The sequence below is a fragment of the Echinops telfairi genome, unplaced genomic scaffold (assembly GCF_000313985.2).
Source record: "Echinops telfairi isolate 266 unplaced genomic scaffold, ASM31398v2 ScPeMD7_70;HRSCAF=299, whole genome shotgun sequence".
Taxonomy (NCBI): domain Eukaryota; kingdom Metazoa; phylum Chordata; class Mammalia; order Afrosoricida; family Tenrecidae; genus Echinops; species Echinops telfairi.
In genome coordinates, this window is record NW_022103968.1 from 8,289,058 (window position 1) to 8,309,629 (window position 20,572).

Genomic DNA, 20,572 nt, shown 5'->3' on the forward strand with positions numbered 1-20,572 from the left:
AATGGCTTATTGGGGATATGGGAGGGAAGGTTGGAGGGAAATGGGGAGCTAGTAGCAATGAGTATAGGGAAAAAGTGTTCTACAATGGATCACAGTGAGGATTGAACAGTCTTCTTGATATGACCGAACTATTAAAGTGTATAATATGTGAATTACATGTTAATAAACCTATCTTTAAAAACCCAAAACACAGACTAGGTGATTTCCAAGCGTAGTGGCCGACCCAGAACAGGTGTGGACCTCAGTGATGTGCAGACTCCCTGTCACCTGGGGGACAGCCCTACATGGAGATCCCCTGAAAGATCTTCCAGCACTTTCTGTAGAACACCAAGGATACCTGTGGGTTCTAGAACTTTCCACAGGAGGAACCCTGAAGGGCCCCCTGGTCACCAGCTGAGCCAGCTGGTCAGTCAACCTCTCAGAGTGGGGTGGGAAGCAGGGCTGGAGGTGGGCAAAGCCCTTACAGACCCAATTCGACTTTACAAGTCAGGAGACAAAGCCGTGCACCTGTCTGCAGCTATCTGTACTACCTGAGTGTGAGGTCGGGTTATGGAATTGTCCCAGCGCCAAGCTCCGAAAGAGAGGATTCTCAGGTACGAAGTAGGTGTATGGAATGTCAGCTCTCTTCAAAGCTTCAAAATCCAGTTGTTTGCATCGTGGCACGTTGTTGTTGTTGTTTGCCATTGAGTTGCTTCTGACTCATCTTGACCTTCTGAGCAACAGAACAACATACTACCTGGTCCTGCGCCATCCTCCCAATTGTCACTATGTTTAGCCCGTTGCTGCAGCCACTGTGCCAGTCCATCGTGTGGAGGGTCTTCTTTGTCCCTGCCCCTCTGCTTTACCAAGTGCGCCGCCCCTTAACCAACAAGGGAAGGTTCCGCTCTGATTTGCATTGCTCTCCTGCTACCAGCTTGAAACGTGATTTTTACGCGGGACATCATGAAAGAGACACACCAGGTTTCATCATAAACACAACCTAGTAGAGGCTTCCACCTGCTGCAGCTCACTTTGGACTCCCTGCTGTTGGTGTGGGGTGTGATCACGGCAATCTCAACTCGTAGCCTCTCCTGTGACTGCACAGAACTGCCCCCCAGGGTTTTTTAGGCTGTAATCTTTCTGGGAGCTGAGAGCCAGGCCTTTCTCCATCAGAACCATGGATGGGTTTGAACCGCCAACCTTTTCGATAGCACTAGAGAACTTCCCCATACACTACCAAGGCTCCTTGGGCAGCACAGTAGGGGATAAGCGAGAATTCACTGCTCGGCCATGAAACAATGCCATCAGAGAGGGCAGATGTTGGGAAAGGCTTCGCACCTCAGCCTCCAAAGACTGGACCGGGATTCCAGAAACAGCATCTGCATCGGAGAGGCCATCCCACAAAGCTAGTACGGGACCCAACATGGAGTTCCTGGGGCGCAGAGGGTAAATGCTCCATTCCGAACTGAAAGGTTGGTGGCTTGATTCCAGTTTCCACATGAACAATCTGTGACGTTGCTTATGTTCTTTGAGTGGGGCAGCCCTTCCCAACCTCCTGAAGAAGCTCACTGACCCCAAGGTCTCCTTTTTGGAGTGCCAGTTGTCACTTTAGCAGAGCCCCTCTGGCAGAGTGCTTATGCCTTCAGCTTCAATCCTAAAGGTCAGCAGTTCGAAACCACCAGCTGCTCCGTGGAAGAAAGCCAGCGTTCCTGACTCCCATAAAGAGTGACAGCCTTGGAATCTCGCAGGGGCAGTTCTACCCTGTCGTATGGAGTCCCTGTGAGGAGGCAGGTATTATCACTTTGATGCCATCTGAGTGGTTTCTAAAAGTTTAAAATGGTTTTATTGGCATCTACGTCACACACCATACGATTTATGGTATGTGCAGTCATTGCCACAATCAATTTCAGAACACTTTCTTCCCATACTCTTTGTTGTTAGCTCCCACGTCCCCTCATCCTCCCCAGCCATGCCCCCCTAGACTGTTACTGTCTCTGCAGCTCGACCTGCCCTGGATTGCACACACAGAAAATCATACAAAGCAAGCATTCAACCAACAAAACAACAACAAAAACCAACAGCAATGACTAGACAAAACATGGAAAACCTCCATCAAAGAGAAAGCAGCAAACAATAAACAATGGAACAACTTTAACATGGGTCAAAAGGGAGATCAACGATAGAGCATTGCATTCTAACCTAACTACATCTGCCATAGTCGATGTTACAATGCTCTTTATCTGATAGAAAGGCTACTCACAGCCCTCCAGTGTGGTCAGAGCGAATTCACAGGAGGCTCAATCTACATGAGGATCCTACAATGAATCTTGGGCTTCCACTGTCATCCACGGCCTTATGCAAGCCAACTGTTCAGATGAATAGTTAAAAGAGCATAATGTTCAAGCCAGACTTTCCTTTTTAAAAAAAATCATTTTATTAGGGGCTCATACAACTCTTATCACAATCCACACATATATCAATTGTGTAAAGTGCATTTGTACATTCATTGCCCTCATCATTCTCAAAACATTTCCTATCCACTTAAGCCCCCGGCATTAGGTCCTCATTTTCCCCCTCCCTCCCCGCTCCTCCCTTCCTCATGAGCCCTTGATAATTTATAAATTCTTATTTTATCATATCTTGCCCTGTCCGACGTCTCCCTTCACCCACTTTTCGGTTGTCCATCCCCCACGGAGGAGGTCACATATAGTTCCTTGTAATCAATTCCCTCTTTCCTACCCACTCTCCCTCTACCCTCCCTGTTTCGCCACTCACACCACTGGTCCTGCAGGGATCATCTGCCCTGGATTCCCGGTGTTTCCCACTCCTATCTGTACCAGTGTACATCCTCTGGTCTAGCCAGACTTGCAAGGTCGAATTCGAGTCATGGTAGTGGGAGCAGGGAGGAAACATTTAGGAACTAGAGGAAAGTTGTATTTCTCATCGTTGTTACATCGCACCCTGACTGGCTGGGCAAGGGGGCAGGGGTGGAGAGGGAGTCCAATCGCCACATGGAAGAGAGGGAAGCAGTTGTCACTGAGGGGCCCCCAGCTCATGGTGACCCCGTGTGTGTCCGAGTAGAACCATGCTGCTCCAGCGTGGATTTTTATAGAAGTCAGTTGCCAGGCTGTGGCAGTTACACAATCTACTGTCAACTTGCAAAGGGGTGGAGTCTAGCCTGTCAATCAGGTCACCGCTTGATGGCCTCCTTTGGAGGTGTGACCAAGACAAATGGCTCACATTACTTCCCATCACTACTCCGTGAGGGCCCACCACCACCTGCTTCGCTGAGCTGCACTGCTGGCCTCTGGTGCCCCTCACCACTTCATCTTCCTCCTGGCTGCTGCCTCGGGCTGGGGCTGGTGACAATGTGAGTTGGAAGGACATTTAGTATATGAACTATCCCCCGGAAGTGGTTGGACTGAATTCTCTGTACTGCTGCATGGACTAATTTGCTGTTATAGTCCCTTTCTCCGTGTAAACTTATCCCTTTACATATATATAATCATGAAGTGCCCTGGTCTTGCTTCTCTTCAGAGAACCGTGCCTAACACAATTTGTCAAGGCCACGCACAAGTGACTGAAATTTCTGTTCTAGCAGCCGCTGGTCCCTACAGCGCCTCGGCAAGAGCCGAGTGGACAGAAACGTTGATCCAAACCCAAATGCCGGCCGCTTGGGCTGCCATGGTAAGTCAGGTGACTTCAGCCCTTATCATGTATGTTTGCAGAGAGTCTTGATGCAAGCTGGGAGAGGGGAAATGGGTTTAGAAAACATGACACGGGAGAACAAACCAAAACCCAGATGTTGAAAATACACTAAGACTTTAAACAACAGTCATCTCCTGCTTTTCATGCCTATTTTCTACACCACCCCCTTTTCCTTGAGGGAAATCTCACATGTCCTAGAAATGTAGACATGCTCCTGTAAGAAGTGATGGAGAAAACAAACCAGGAGTTGCTGATGGAATTGCCTGTCTGGCCCTGAGTTATCCCCAAGGACGGTAAAAACTCCTCCTAAAGACCAAACCAAGCAAGCCCACTGCCGGTGAGTCCGCTGCACCTCACAGTGAGGCTGTAGAGCAGAGTCGAACTAAGCAGATCGCCTCGTCTTCCTCATGAGGAGTGACTGAGAGGTTTGAACCGCTGCCCTCCGGGCTTGCAGGCCGCTGCTCCACCCACTGCCCACAGGGACCCTCGATGAACCCTCCCTGAAAAAGAAGCTCCGGGGCCAGCTGGGTGGGCAGGCTTTGCTTAGACAGAGCTCGCCCACACCCTGACGGGGAATGTGAGAAGCACGCAGGGAGCCGGGACCATGTGCTAAATCCGGAGCAGAGGCAAGTGTGCAACGCCGCGCAGCCTCCATCTGCGCAGGGGCCCTGCCGGCTGGCGCAGGAATGAGAGACCCTGTTGTCGGACAGCAAAGGCAGCTGGCTCCCGGGGTAAGTGTTTAAACTCGTAAAACAGGTGACAGGGCATTCTTTCTCCATGTGCAAAATGGGAGGCTGCCCATTCCTGAGATGCCTGCCGCTGCATGCTAGGCGCCATTGGCTGCCAGGTAGTCCTTTAAAGCCCAACTTCACCCTGCCAAGGCACACGGGTGCACGCGCATATGCACACACATATCTACACACGGGGAGCCCCACGCAGCCAAAGGCCTTGGGGTGCTACAGAGCCGGTTCCCACAGCACCTGCACACCCCACGTCAGAGTTGCCCCCCAGTCAGAACCCATGAGCAGCAGCTCTGTGCGCCCCAAGGTGACCTTCCACTTGGTGAGAACAGACACATGGCAGCTGTGGGGGGCTGGGCTTCCCAGACAAGCTTGTCACGTGCAGATCCTAGGGAGTGGGGCTGCCCTTGGGGGCCCGGGAGTCCTGCCTCAGAGTTGATGTCAACGTTGAGCCCTGTGTCTCAAAGGCGGTAAACTGAGGGCTATGGGGAAACCAGGGTGATGGCTAGGGCCCAGGGGATACCTCGGGCGAGTGCGAATGATTTAAGATGGATTGTGGGGCCGGGTCACAGCACGGTGGATATTGTAAAAGCCACGGAGTCCCATGCTATGGGCCAGTGCGTTTTCTCCCAATAAAGCTGTTTAATTTTGTCTTTCAGTAAAAGCCACCCAAACCCCTTTTCAACCATGGAGTTTGGAGCGTGGAGTCCCATCAGGCTCTGCGTTGCCAGGAAGGAGGCGGGAGCGGCCTTTTGTTCGGGTAGGGGGAGTTCTGGGAGGGGGCGGTCACTGAGTGTGTGATGGTGGGATATTTGGGGAGAGGACCGCAGGAGGGGTGGCACAACATGGGAAGAGGGGCCCAGGTCACCGAGTTGAAAGGGGGGCGTTGTGCTATTGGGAACCGTCTCCGTGTGAACAGCATCACGGGGCGCGCGCACGCACGCACAAACCCCTGTGTGTAGGGACTACTTTTCTTAGTCAAACGCCCACGTGCCTCTCAGACGGCATCATGGGCACTTTGCACTGACCTTTCTGCTTCTCCCACACCTCTGGTCTCGTGGGAAGAGACTTCACTGCCTGGGACACTTGGTGATGCTCCCTCCAGGGCAGTGCCGGGTTCTGGGGTCTCTCTGGGGTAGGGAAAGCAAATGAGGGATTCGTTACAGTCTATGGTAAGATGCGCACATCTCTCTACATCCTGTTGAACACGCCCATTTCCCAACTCATTCTGCCCATGCCCTGTCCCCAACATGCAACTGAAAAAAGTAACCCTGGCCCTCAACAGCTTTGAGATGCCTTTGGGCTATGTGGGCCCCAACTGCCATGGCTCGCCCTCATTCCCTAGGCTCCCGGGAAAGCCTGTGCTTGGCCACGCCCCGAGGCCCCCAGTCCGACAAGGTCAGTTTGAGGGCCACGCCCCTTTGCTTTCGGGATCTCAGCAACTTTAAGCATTCAGATGTGGACACTTAGAGTATAAAAAGCCATCCACCCACTGGGGGCAGAGGGCGGTGGGGCGGGAGTTGTGAAAATAGGGGGGGGTGACAGCGCTGGGAAGCAGTACCTGTCGGCTTGGTGCCCTCCGGGAGTCCGGTTTGGCAGCTTCTGGTCCTGGGTTCCGTCAGGTTTCAGAGGGACACCCACTTTCTTGTCCCCGGGAGGAGCGGGGCGTGCAGGCTCCGGGTGCTGCTGTGCGGCCTGCTGCTCCCCCGCCGCAGGGTCTACGCGCTGGGCGGGAGCGTCTTCCATCCCCAGAAGCCTCTCCCAAGAGGCCCCTGGCAGCTCTGCCGAGTCACTAGCTACGCCAGCTAACACCCTTGTAGTACCTGTTCTGGGCAGGTCACCACATGCACGTGCCCCCGTCTCAGCTGTGCTCACAGTGATGTCACCCTTGGCTGCCTGAGCTGCGCTGGCCACGCTGGGCTCTGGGGGACCGCCGGCCCCATCACCAGCAGGTGGCTCAGGGCTACTTGGGGGGCCCGGCCTGCTCACACCCTCAGATGTGCCAGGGACTCGGGGTCCAGCCTTGGACACAGACGAGCCTTCCAGATGGAGAGAATACTCTCCGGGCGCATCGGCCGGGGCCCCTGTACAGGCAGAGCCCCACACACTGTCTTCCTGGTGGCCGCTGTCACAGAGTGATGCCTCCTGGGGCTCTTCCCCAGAAGGAATGCCATCTCTGGGGCCCTGGGGAGGCCCCTGGGAGTCCACAGCGCCCTCCACAGGAAGCTCTGGAGAAACCAGGCCCCTTCCTTGCTCTGCAAGGTCCTGGCCTCCAGGCGCCCGGCTGGTTCCTGAGGTTGCCTCTGGCATCCCTGGTTCACTGGGCACCTGTGGGGCACTATGCCCATCATCCGCGCTGGCCTCCAGGAGGCTCCCCTCCTCAGGGGCCCTCACCAGCTTGCCTGGGGCTGCCTCCTGGGGGGTCAGGGGAGACATGCCAGCCTCTTGTTCCTGCTTCTCCGTGTCTGCCAGGAGTGAGACCTGAGGTGCAGGGAGAGGGGGTGCCATGCCGGGAGTTCCATCCAGCAGCTTCTCTGAGCTCAAGGACAAGAGGTTCTTGTCCCCCACCCTGCCCCCAGCATCTGCCTTGGCTCCTGGTGCACTGGGGGGCCGGTCGGCAGCCAGGGTCCCCAGTGCAGACTTTTCAAAGATCTTGGTGATGTGCTCCCTGAAGTCTGGGAATCCGGCAGTCTTGGTGGTCTGCTTGGAGGTGATGCTCTCGCGCCCTGGTGCACCCTGTCTCAGACTCTCGGGGGGCCCCGGCACCCCCTCACTGCTGTTCTTCACCTGGGCAGGGCATGCTGGCACCGCCCCAGGCTCAGCACCTGGCCCGGAGGTTGTGGCCACCACCTCCTCCCCTGGGCTCAGCATCCTGTCCAGATAGGGCACTGAGTCCATACCGGGCCTGGCTCCAGGGCCTCTGTGGCTGTGGTCCTTCCCCGTCGGCTCCACCGAGAACTCCACTTCAGCCTCTCCTGGCTGCCAGAGGTAGGCCGGGCAGCTGGCAGCCAACTTCGTGGGGTGGGCAATTTCCAAGGACGTGGAACAAGGGCTTTCCTGGGGGTCTTGGCAACATGAAGGGGAGGTGGTGGTCTCCTCACTGCTGTCCATACTTCTCTGGGCCACCCCCTCAATGTGCAGGTACGGAGTTTCTGGGGCCGCCTGGGAGAGTGGCCCTGCCAGCTGCAGGCTCTGTGGGGCAGGGACTGCCCGGTGCGTGGAAAGGCCAGGGGTGCCCCGCAGCTCTCCCCCAGGCAGGGAGGTACCCCAGTCGTCGGCAGGCACTTGCCCAGGTTGGCGGGGCTCCCTGGCAGTGGCGGTGGCTGTGTCCTCTGTGCCGGTGGTGGCACAGCACTCAGGCTGTGGGAGGCCACAGCTCAGAGCAGTGGCTCCAGACTCCTCCGGGGTCCCAAGCATGCCCAGGTTCCCTTCTTCAGCCTTTTCTCCCGTCCCAGCAGCCACCTCTTCAGAGCCTGGCTCCACAGCCTCCAGGACGCCGCTGAGAAGTCTGGGCGGCCTCTCCATCTTCTCCGGCGAAGCGCCTAGCGCTTGCTGCCTGCTGGCCTCCCCGTCACCAGTCGCCTCCCTCTGGGGGACATCCAGGGTGGCTGTGATGCCGGAGCCCTGCGGGCCGGCCACCACATCCAGGAGAGGGACTGAGTTTGGACGACAGGGCGGCACCCCCGCTGAGCTCCCATGTGCCAGCTGACCTGAGCCCCCGGGCGGGGGCTGAGCACCAATGGCGTCAGCAATGCCTTCCCCTAGACAAGCTTCTTCATGCTGCCCGCCTACCCTCGGAGTGCCAGGCGGCTCCTGTTGGGGCTTGCGTGGCCTCTGCCCGGCACTGAGGCTTTCTTCCCGGCCCAAGGCCCTGGTAGGAGGAGGGTCTTCCAAAGCATCTGCAGCCGGAGCTGAGACCCCCAAGGGCTGATTACCATCGAGGGCTCCCTGCCGCTCATCCTCCCCCGGAGCAAGCAACAACGTCTGCACTGTGGGAAAACTTTCCGGAACGGTGTTCCCCCTGGATGGTGGTCTTCGAGGACCGGCCCGATTGTCTTTGGGGAGCCAACTTGGGGATTCCGGTGTGGAAGCCCACTCCTGTTGTCTCTGAGGGGACGGGCAGGCATCTCCCTCTGGCAGATGGTCTTGGGGAGGCGCAGCATCCTGGTTCTTGAAGCCCGTCGCTCCCAACTGGGTCTCCCCATCGTCCTCGGGTGACAGAGGCTTCCCTGTGGGCATGTCAGACTTGTCAGATGCTTCCTCATCAAACCAGGATGTCTGGGGACTCGTCTCAGATGACAGCGAGGGTCTGGCGGATGGAGCTGCCAATACCCCGTGATCCTCAGGGCGGGGTAGCCCTCCCTGCTGGCTGGGAAACCTGAGCTCACCTGCTGAGGTCTCCCCCTCTGCGGGGGACTGTGGCCCATCAGCGTGGACTTCCGGCCCAGCTGTGTCAGGCCCCTGGCTCTCCACATCATGGCCACCTGGCCCCTGCCTGGATGGGGGGCTCAGCGGCTTCATTTCCGTTGAAGGCCCCATCTCCTGGACCGTGGGCCCAACCTGGGCTGCAGGTGTTAACAGGGCATTTTCTCTCTCGGGCTCCGTTCCTCCCTGGGGGCGGCGAGGACTCTCAGTCTGCAGGCTGGACCCCACCCGTGCAGCTCCATCGGGAACAGCTTGGTCACCAGCCCCATCCGGCCGAGGGGGCAGGATGTCCTCCTGCTCACGAAGCCAGGCCAGGGAGCCGGATGCAACAACTAGGCGGACGTCTCCGGCCACCTCGCAGGCCTCTGGGCCCGGAGATGGTTCTTCTGGCGGTGATCGGGGGCCGCCCACGGGCCCGGGTCCCTTGTTGCATGGTAGGGCGGGCTGTGGGCAGTGAAGGACATTGCCATCCATGTCACCTGGTAGCTCTGAGTCCTCCTCTCCAGACACCCCTGTTCCAGGAGGGGTGCTGCTGTCAGGGGGCTGTGGAGCTTGGCCCCCTCCTCCAGGGTCGCCCCCAGGCCGTCTGTCTTCCTGCCTGGCTGCTGCTGGGCCCTCAACACCTTCAGGGGCCCCAGCGCCCACCTTCGCCTGGATGGTGCTTTGATCTGTGGCACCGAGAGAGGGAGGGGTTGGAGGGGTGCCCAGACCATTCTCCATGGGGAAAGGGGCAGGGACCTCTCCCACACACTTCTCCAAGGCCATCAGCCCCACCTCTGCCAGTTGTCTGTCCAAACCCAGAGGAAGAGCGGATGTCTCTGCATTGGGCCCTGCCTCCTGGGCCAGTGGGCCAGGCTCCTCCACAGCCTCGGGGCTGGATTCCAGGAGTGGGGGTCCCATGGGGGCCAGTGGGGGAGGCTCAGCACCCACACACAAGCCTCCTTCCAGCTGATTGCCTGCTGCCACTTGGACACTGTCACTGTGACTGGGCTCGGCCCCTTGAGCTGTCTGTATGGGGCTCTCAGCATCACTGGTGTCCACCAGCTCCTTCCAGGAGCCTCCAGCCCCCGGGGCCAGGGCATGCCCCTCTGCAGGTGGCAGGGGTGCTGTGATGTGCTGCTGACAATCCTCTGGGGAGGGGGCACTGACTGCAGCTGCCCCCTCGGTTCCCCTGGTGGCCCCGGAGCCCCTTGGAGCAGAGTGGCTGGCCCCAGGGAATTCCTGCACCTCCACCAAGTCTTTCTCCCTGTCTGAGGCTCTCAGGGTGACATCTGGTGGGGTGGGGGTCTCCTGTGTAATGGGGAGGCCCGGTGTACCAACTGAATTCTCCTCGCCTGGCACAGCTGCTTCTGGGGCCTGGGGGGCTCCCTGTACAGAATCCACCCCTGGTCTGGATTCTGGGGAGACAAAGGCACCAGCAGATGTTCTCCTTGGGGACTCTAAGGCATCAGAGCAGTCACCCTCTCCACACAGCTGCCCTGTTGTAAGCTCCTGGGGACATGCTGCAGGTGAAATTGCTGGCCACTGGTCCATGAGGCCAGGGAAGGCAGAATCTTTTCTCCCGGCTGTCACCTCCTCTGGCTTGTCGCTGGAGGCGGTGGCAGCCATACTGTGCCAGGCAGGGCTTCCCCCTGCAGGGGCACATGCTGCCATGGCACCCTCTGGGACATCTGGGGAAGGTCCTCTCCTGGGACCTTGGGCGAGGGACCCATCTTCCTGGGCTGCTGCTAGGGGGCCCTCAGCAAAGGGCATGGAGACCTCTGGATTCTGCTGCCCCTGGGCTGGTGAAGAGCAGGATCCTGGGGACACTCCTGGGTCCTCGGTGTCCTGTGGGTGCTTCTTTGCCTTGGTCACCTCTCGGGACAGGATACTTGGGACCAGGCTGGCTTCCGGCTCCGAAGAAAAGTGGGAGCCTCCGTCCCCAACGCTGCCAACAATGAAAACATGGAATGTCGTGTTGGTTTGTATGGCCTTTGAGAATAGAAGAACTCAGCAGGCAGAAGCAACACACACGCACACACACACACCAAATGGCCACCCAAACTAGTAAACATGCTGTCCCTCGCCAAGCAATTCCATCATCTGTGGCAAGCCCCCCTACACCCCGCCCCCCTAACCTTGCTACAGACACTCCTTTCCATCAAAAATCAAGAGTAGACCAGAGCAGAGGCTGGCTCTGTTGCAGGGAGTTTACAGGGAGGTCCTGAGCAAGCCTTGTGAAACATAGCCGGTAGCACCAAGGCACAGGGGGGAAAGCCAGGCCTGGAAGCAAAGCTATTCATGGCCGTCCTGAACTTGACCCTTCCCATGATGCGGCAAAGACTACTGAAAGTACCAGGGACCGCCAGAAGATCAAACGACCCTGTCCTGGAAGAAGTGCAGCCTAGCTCGAGTGGCAAGCCTGGCGAGACTTCGTCTCACGTACTTTGGACATGTTGTCAGGAGGGACCAGTTCCTGGAGCAGGACAACATGCTTGGGAAAGTGGAGGGCCAGCCACAAAGAGGAAGGCCCTCCATGAGCTGGCCTGACACAGTGGCCGCAACAGTGGGCTCAGACACGAGAGCCATTGTGGAGACGGCGCAGGACCTGGCGGTGTTTCCTTGTGTTGAGACTTGGAACCGACTCAAGGGCACCTAGCAACACTATTGAGGACCCCTAGTGGCACCTATCAAGCACGGGACTGCTCATCGTAAGGTAGGTGATTCAAGCCCATCAGCCGCTCCAACCGAGAGGGATAAGGCTGTCGGCCTCCATAAAGGTTTACAGCCTCGGCAACGCTCTGTCGCGTCACCACGAGTCAGAACTGACCGGATGGCATTGGCAGTTTAGGGGAGGACAATTAGAAGAAAGGATCCCTGACGATGCACTGGTTAATTGCTCAGCTGATAAGGTCAGTGGTTCTAATCTGCCAGCCACTTTGCAGGAAAAAAAGAGGCAGGTGAAATTGGGCAGTGCGAGTCCATAGATTCCAGACCTGGAAAGCCACAGGCAGTTCTGCTCTTGTCTGGCAGGGTCACCAGGCCTGGGAATTGACTCAGCAGAAGTGGGCTGGGTCGGGTTTATAGTGAGAAGAATAAATCAACATTTATTTCTATTTAGCTGTGGAATTTCTGCATGTGGCTGACATATAATTCTTGAGAGTTAAATTACCTTCACTTTGTCATACGCGATGTTGACCATACCTGCTTGGCAAGGTGCCACAGAGGTAAGAAACCTGCTGGGAACGTAGAGGAACCTGGAGCAGAATGACCGGCTGGCTGTGTACAGCCAACTATCCGGGTACCATAAAGGGGTGATCCCACGCTGTCCTGGGGCCCCGTGGCCCAGTCCATATGTGTTGAAGGCCACTCCTTTATTTAAAGTGAGGCATGGCCACATGGGGTCGGGCAAGCTATTGGGAGGTTAGGAAAGTCCTTTTCAGTTGGTGAAGACAAAACTGACGGTCAGAAAGGTAAAGCTGCACTTAATCCACAATGACAAGTTCAAAGGCAAAGTGAATTAATAAAAAGATAATTTAATTTTTTAAATAAATAAATAATAATAATGGGCCAATCTACATATTTGGAAAATGGAGGAGAAAGGTAAGAAAAATGATCTCCCCATAATCATAACTTTCCGTGGTCGAGAGAATAACTTATTTTTCCCCTTTACCGCATACTTTGGACATGTTAGCAGGAGAGACCAGGCGCTGGAAAAGGACATCAGGCTTGGATTGAAAATGCCAGGCCTAAAAATTGAGGAGCTGATACCAAGGGCTCAAGTAGAAAGAGTTTTGAGAATGATGATGGCAGCAAATATACAAATGTGCTTGACACCATGGATGGATGGATGGATTGTGATAAGAGTTGTACGAGTTCCCAATAAAATGATTTTAAAAATTAAAAAAACCATGCCTTTGGTCCTACGCACCTTAGTCCTCAAAGTAAAAAAGAGAGTTGTATGAGCCCCTAATAAAATGATTTAAATAAAAACTGGCAAAAAAAAAAAAGAGGGAGAGAGAAAACTCCCCGGTTGTCACCCTCGCGTAACCAGGCCCAGTGTGGGACAAACTGCTGACCACAGGCCCCTCAGCAGAAAGGCCTGGAATCTACTTCTGAAGTCAGCCGCTGCGAACCCGATGGACACACGTGGGCTCTCCAAGACTGCTTGGGTTTTGCCGCACCAGAGAGGAGGGATGCAGTCCCCAACCTGGGCAAGCACCAAAGCTGGCCCATAACCAAGCTGGCGGCAGAGGCAGCCAGGCTAGCCTTTTCTGGCCCCAGAGCAGAGTCGACAAGGGGAAGCCAAGGAACCCGGAGGATGAGGTCTGCCGAGTCCTCCTCCCCAGCTGCTGAGAGGGCAGAGGGACACGGAGCCTGGCCCAGCACTGGGGTCCACGTGAGGCCACCATGGGGTGGGGTGAGAAGAACCAAGCCAGGGGCACAGAGGTGGTTCCAGCCCCGGTGGCCCCTGTGTGTCAGAGGAGAACCGTGGCCCTGGGTTCCCAGGGCTGAGTTCTGGGAAGCAGCCACCCTTCTTCTGAGGCACCCGGGTGAACCCAAACCGCTACCCTCTCACTTAGCTGCTGCGTCCACGAACTGTCAGCACCACGGAGGGTCTCTGAGCGGTGGGCCCCAGTCCCACACGCTCAGCAGGGAGGCTGTCGGCTCAGAGGGAAGCAATTGTCCTTCCTACCAGCACGGCACCTTCATTATGCCCACCATGACGCCGGTGGACACACAGTTGAGAGGCAGTACGTTTCGTGGGGTCTAACTCAGAAACGAGGCCCTCTTTTTGTCGGCTGATCTCGAAAGGGGAGCCCTGGGGGTGTCGTGGGTAAGCGTTGGCCTGTGATCCCCAAGGTCGGCAGTGAGAAACCACCAGCAGCTCTGAGGGAAAAAGATGGGGTGCCCCACCCCTGTAAGCAGTGACAGTCTTGGAAACCACAGAGGCAGTTCTACCCTAACCCATGGAAGAGCTGTGAGTCAGTATTGACTCGATGGCTGGCAGTTTGTTGCTGTTTGGTTGTCTAGAACGGAGCACGCGTGCAGCAACGCTGATCCCACTGGGACTAAAGCAAAGGGAGGCTGCTACTCAGCAGAGCCCACCCCGCGCCTCTGCAGCATTCTCCACCCTAGAGGGCTGGGGGCTCCCGCTGAACCCACCAGCCACGTCTGGGAGAGCCATGAGGCAGTCTGCTTCTGTCAAGATCTCCAGCTCTGGGAAAACCACAGGGCAGGGCCACTCTGTCCTGCCTGGTGGCTAGAGGTCAGAATTCCCTCCCCGGCCTTGGGTTTGGTTTTGCGGCCGAGCGGCTTCTTAGAGATGATGGACGCATCTCCTTTGTGGCTGTGAGCTGCCCTCGAGTAGCGACCCTCTGTCCAACAGGCACGAAGCCATCCTCACACCGTCCTGTGGTGGAGCGCATTGTTGCAACCACCATGTCCATCCATCCTGCTCGGCACCTTGAAAACACACGTGTCTTGTCCGCAGGCAACCAAAACTAATTTTCCGTGAAGAGCCCTATATGGCAGAAGGGTTAAGCACTCGGCTGCAGCCGCTCTGCGGGAGCTGGATGTAGCCACCTGCTTCAGGAAAGATGGAAGCCTTGGGACCCCCATCGGACAGCTCTCCTCTGCCCTATAGGCTCCCTGTGAGCTGGAATCGATGTGGCCATGCTAGGTCTGGTTCTGGTTTTTGGACTGGGTCATGGTCCCCACCCCCCAGAGGAGCCAGACCTAGTTTCTATCTCGCAAAACCTGAGGAGCAGCCCGTCTTTGGCGATCCACCAGAAACAAATCTGAAAACCAGATTGAAGCCACTTGCCGGGAGCAGACTTGCCCAGGCTGGGAAACTCTAAGAATGGATCTGTTGAGGCCCTGCATTTATTAAAGTTTGCACACTGCCCTTTCATACTTGGAGTCGGGCTGGAAATATGGGCAGGGGTGGGGGTGGTCCCTCTCTGAATTTAGAGGGCCTGCCTTTGTGCCCCAGGGCATTCTCCGGGGAAGGCCATCAGTGCCCAGAGCCTGCCCCTGTGCTCAGGTCACAGTCCCACAGCGGGGACCTGGGTGGAGGACTGGGCTGGCTGCAGCCAGCGTCTGAGCAGAGAACCCGGCCCTGTCTTTGTCAGTCCAGCACTGTGATGGCTTATGTGCCGCCGCGATGTTAGAAGATTTGCCCCTGGTCTTTCCAGTAACAGCAGGGCCACCATGTGGTTGTTCGGTGCCTCGTTGGCTCTCCATTTCTCCTTGGCAGAAATGGAATCTGCATGTAAATGAGAGTATCTCTTAAGCATCTCAAGGCAGGGCTACTGCAGGGTCTGCACACAAGGGGCCTCAAACATCCCCTCCACGGTGGGGCACCCAGAATCCTCCAGGTAGGCTCCCTTGTCTCACTCATTGTGGGATCTCCTTGCCCACTCCATAGCAGACTTCCCTGGTCCTCTCTGGCATGAACCCCTTGTCCCTTCTGCTGTGGGGTCCCCTGGCCCCCTCCATGACAGGCTCTCCTGATGCTGATGGAGCAGTGGATAAAGCATTTGGCTGCTGGCCACATGCAACCCTTCTGCCCCTCTGCGGGAGAAAGATGTGGCAGCCAGTTCCTGTCAACATGACAACCTTGGGGACCCATGGGCGGATCTACCCAGTCCTATAGCGTCTCTATGAGTTGGGACCAACCTGATGGGAATGGGTTTGGTTTGGGGGGAGCAAAAACTGATGGTCAGGCCTTTCTTTGGAGGCACCACTGGGGAAGTAGGGGGTGGGGGGCGGTCCACCAACTTTAGGTTAGCCGATGCCTGCAAGCCATTTCCTTCTTCGATTTTGGCTCAGGCGGTACAGATGGTCTTCATTTGAAGTTGTTATTGACATGCTTCCCAAGACATAAAGATCTTTAACACACAATCATGTCCACTGCAGTGTTGTTCAGCAGAACAGTAATCTCGAAACAAATAAATACATATTGAGAAATCATTCAGTCAACCCCAGCAGGTTAGAATTCTTATACAGTACCACTAACAGATGATATGTATAAAGAATTTTATTTATAACCACACGTGCTTCTGGACTAACGCTGCAGGGGGGCGGTGCACGAGGCCACTTGAGTTTGGTGATGACCACAGCTGTTTGAAAGGAGATGGCTTGAAGGGAGGGTGAACAGGTGGATTGGAGAGGTCGGGAGCCACCCGATAACACACATGGCATGGCAGGCTGCATTTGTCAAAAACCCACAGACCCACACAACACACAGGGTGACCCCAATGTGAACTACAGACTTGAGTTAAGAAAAATCCATGCTGGCTCCTCAGGTCTGACAAATGTACCACACGAAAGCCATACATTACACAGAAACTGTCCACGGGACAGACAGGGGCTCTGAACTTGAAGCATATTTTTTTCCTGTACATCTAAAACTGTTGTAAAAAATTGATTATACAAATGTATATTAAGATACACACACACAGACCCCTGGTGGCACCACAAATTCAGCAGTTCAAACCCACCCAGCTGCTCCCAGGGAGAAAGAGGTGGCCTTCTGCGTCCACAAAGAGGACCTCCTGGAAGCCCAAGGGCACGGCCCACTCTGTCCTGCGGGCTGGTTGTGAGCTGGACTCACCTGGCAGCAGGGGGTTTGTGTAAAGCGACCAGATGTCCCGCTTTTGGCGGGACAGTCCCGATTTTTAACAATTTTTCCTGCATCCAACGGCATTTTTAAAAAGTCCCGATTTTTGGAAAGAATGCACAACAAGCTAAGGTATACGGTTTTCAGCTGCCATGTGGCTATTTCACCAGGATATGAGTTTTATCAATGGTGTCCCGCTTTTGTCCCGCTTTACCAATGTTACAATCTGGTCACCTTAGCATTTGTGGGAAAATGGAATTATAGGACCTCAGGATTTTCTGTTTGCCAAATCGACTCAATGACAGTGGTGTGTGGGTCTTTTAGATGGATAGCAGGGAATGCCCCAAATCCATTTGCAGAGCCCCTTGTGGGCTAAGCCTCTGACCCATGACCAGGGATGTGAGTGGCCTTGCTATCAGACAGAGTGCCTTGGGGAGTGGAGTAAGAATGAGTTAGTCGGGTTAAAATGAAGCACATTATCATTTGTTCTCCCTTTTGACCCCGTTTAAACTTGTTCTAGTTTTTGTTATTTTCCGCTTCCTCTGGATTGAGGTTTCTCTGTGTTTTATTTGGTTATTTGTGCGTGTGTTTCTTGTTGTTTTGCTTCGGGGTGTTTTTCTTTAATGAAACCCAGGAGAGGCAAATCTATAGTGCCTGTAACTGGATTAACCATTTCTTGGGGTTATGGCAGGGGAGGTTGGGGGGACAAGGGACCAAGTCATACTGAATGTGAGAGGGAAGAAATTGTTCAAAAATTGTGAGAATTGCACAACTCTTTAATATGATTAAGCTATTAAACTGTATGGTATGTGAATTATATATCGATAAAACTGTTTTAAAATTTAAAAAAATAGAGATCATGAGATTTTTCCACAATGTCTTTGAAGCCACCTCACAGATCTTTTTCTTTCTTGGGGAAAAACAAAACAAAAACAACTCAAGTACATCACAATCGATAAAGAACTGGAAAAGAGTAGAGAAAACACACAAAGGGATCTAACTGCCCTTCAAAAGCAAGGTCCTGGGGCCACTGGTGATGGTCAGGTTCAACTTTCCACTTTTCTCCATCTTCTAAGTTTCTAAAAGGGCTGGGCACTATCTCAGTCTGGAAAAACACCTTGCCGGGCTTTGTCCCTGCTCCAAGCCTGGCCCGCCCCCAGGAAATCCGGCCGAATGCAGGAAAGCAGACACAAGCTCATTAAGCACTTGACCTTCGTGTGCAGCCAGTGTCACCAGTCAGGGAGCTGGCTCCGCCCCTCCTGTTGTGCCTGGGCTGAATCATGTGTCAGAAGCAGGGCCCCCAGGGTGGAGTCTGCACCCACTCCGGGAGGCCCCACCCGGGCTCCCAGGAGCCCCACTGGTGGATCTGGCGATGACAAACATTTGGAAGAAGCAGAGAGCAGCTGCTGGGTGAGAAAGGGGCTCAGGCAGTGAGAGAGAGCTGGTCCAGGCAGTGAGAGCTGGCCGGCTGCTCTTGCTGCTCTTGCTGCAGAGCTGACCTGTTTGACTGCTCTTTTCTGGGACTGCCCCTGTTGAGGGCAGGTTGTCAGGAGAGAAGGATAAAGCAGAGGGGCAGGAAAAAGAGCAAGGCCCTCAGTGAGATGCATGACACAGTGGCTGCAGCAACAGGCTCAAACTTATGAACAACTGTGAGGACCGGGCAGCACGTCCCTCGGCTGTGCATAGAATTGCTATGAGTCGGAGCCTACTTGATGGCACCTCACACAACAACAAGCCCTTGTCTATTAGGAGCCCTGGTGACACAGTAAGTCTTGGGACGCTAACCCATAGGTTGGTGGTTCAAACCCAGCAGCTGCTTCATGAGAGAAAGAAGTGGCACTCTGCTTCCAGAAAGGTTTATAACCTTGGAACCAGATAGGGCAGCCCTACCCTGCCCTACAGGCATCACTGGTGAGTCGCCACTAGGATTGTTGGGCTGGCACAGTTTGGGGCCCAGAATGACTACTTGCTGAAAGAAAGACAATGACAGAATAGCGAGGGAGGAAGAGCAGGGAGTGTCATCCGTGCTAGTTACCCCCAACGTCAGAGCTTTAAAGGAGCCAACACAAGGTAGCTATTGTTACTGACCTGGACCACGATCAACAGTTCCCAACTTTACTTTATGATAATAACCACGTGGGATTCTTGGTTAAAAGCAGAGAGTTGGGAGCCTCATCTCAAATCTACTGGAACAGACACTTCAAGGGAGGGGCTGAGAAAGCATTGTTACCCCTACTGTCTCGGGCACCTGAGCTTAGATCACGAGTTCACAAATATCCCTGTTCCCAAGAATCACCGAAAACACAACCCGAAACTCACTGCCATCAAGTCCATCCCAACTCCTAGTGACCCTACAGCAATGGTTTTCACCCTTCCTAATGCCACGAACTTTTAATACATTTCCTCGTGTTGTGGTGACCCCCCCAACCATACAATGATTTTCATTGCTACTTCACCACTGTCATTTTGCTACTGTTATGAATCGGGGGACCCATGTGACAGGGTCATTCAACCCCCAAATGGGTCGTGACCCACAGGTTGAGAACCATTGCCCTGTCGAATAGCACAGAACTGTCCTTGCAGGTTACCGAGGCTGCAAATCTTTCCGTGCCTATCTTGTGCCCTTGGAGCAGCTGGTAGTCTCCATCAGTTGACCTGGTGACTCAGCAGCCCAACTCTCCACCCACGAGGCCACCAGGGCTGCTAGGGCCACAGATCCAGAAGGACGGGGGTATGGCGTTGGTATTTATGGATGTGCCAAATGCCCCAGGAGGCTCCTGGGAGAGAGTAGTAAACAACCTCTTGGTTTCATGTCTTACTCTTCACCCCCAACCCTGACTGTCCCCATGCTCTGACATTAGCTGTAAAGTCCCAACTACAAGAGAACTGGAAAGAACGTATCTGAGAAGAAGTCGCTCAGATAATTGAGGCCACCATGGGGATATAGTAGGATTCGGGGCCACGGCCCACCATCATCACCCCATTAAGCTGTCATTCCTCCTTCATCACCAGGGTCAGCCCAGCACGGTTTCCAAACAAACAGGACGTCCGTCATCAAGGCGGACAAGCGCAGCAGCACGCCATCGGGAAATGGAAGTGGTCTGAAACAGAGCAGCCCGTGAAGGCACACCCACGCGGCGCGAGGAAGAGGACCCGTGGTCTCCTCTCCCGGCACATTGCCCTCTGTGGTCTCATGGGGACTTCTTCATAACCAACTGCCTCGAGCTTGGTTGACAGATGGTTCTACAGCTGTGCAGGGACCACGTGGAAGGGGACTGCAGCCCTGCAGCCCCTTCTGGGGCTCCCTGAAGGACAGTGGTGAACGGACCCCCTCCCAGTGGGCAGAATCTCAAGCAGTACATCTGGTTGTTCACTTTGCTTGGGAGGAGAGATGGCCAGATGTGCAACTGTATACTGTACACTGATACATGGACTGTGATCAATGGCTTGGCTGGATGATCAGGGACTTGGAAGGAACATGACTGGAAAATTGGTGACAAGGAAATATGGAGAAGTGTGTGGGTAGACCTCTCTGAATGGGCCAAAAAAGTGAAGATTGTTGTGGCAGTTACATAATCACTTGTCACCTTGAGCTAAGGGGAAGAGTCTAGCCTGTCAATCCGGTCATAGCCAATAAGGCCTCTGTGTGGGCATAGCCTGCTCCTGAGGATTCTGGGAACTCTTGTCTTTTTCCCTGGAAGTGGGGCCTATCCTCTCTCTGCTCCACATTCCTGTTCACAAGCCACAAGGGGACACACTGATGGAGCCAGAGCCCTGGAGCTGAAGGAGCCACACGGAGACAGACACCAGCACTGAGATTCTTCCACCACCACCACCACCACCACTAGATCCACAGCACTTTCCACCCACTGGCTTGTGATCATCCTGCATTTGGCATCATTGCATGTGCTGTGTGGGTCTCAAGAGGAATTCATGGGCTTATCACACATATGTTGAACTTCTCAACTTGATCTGGACTGGGCTGGGGTGTTTTCTTACTATATAATCATTTCTTGATATAAAATGTTCTCTTACACACACGAGTGTTTCTGGATTTGTTTCTCTAGTTAACCCAGACTAACACATCATGGTACCACGCAATGGAGACAAATAGCTC

General features: G+C 54.8%; 1 protein-coding gene across 7 annotated transcripts in view; it reads right to left on the minus strand.

Annotated features, from left to right (window-relative positions):
* The window catches only part of TACC2 (transforming acidic coiled-coil containing protein 2), a 187,867-nt gene that overhangs the window by 122,691 nt on the left and 44,604 nt on the right, over positions 1 to 20,572 (minus strand). For all 7 annotated transcript variants that reach the window (XM_045291520.1, XM_045291519.1, XM_045291518.1 and 4 more), the window contains exons 4-5: positions 5,989 to 10,779; positions 5,456 to 5,557 (exon numbers count right to left, since the gene is read on the minus strand). In XM_045291520.1, coding sequence (XP_045147455.1) covers positions 5,456 to 5,557; positions 5,989 to 10,779 — 4,893 coding nt within the window. The remainder of the gene's footprint in view (positions 1 to 5,455; positions 5,558 to 5,988; positions 10,780 to 20,572) is intronic.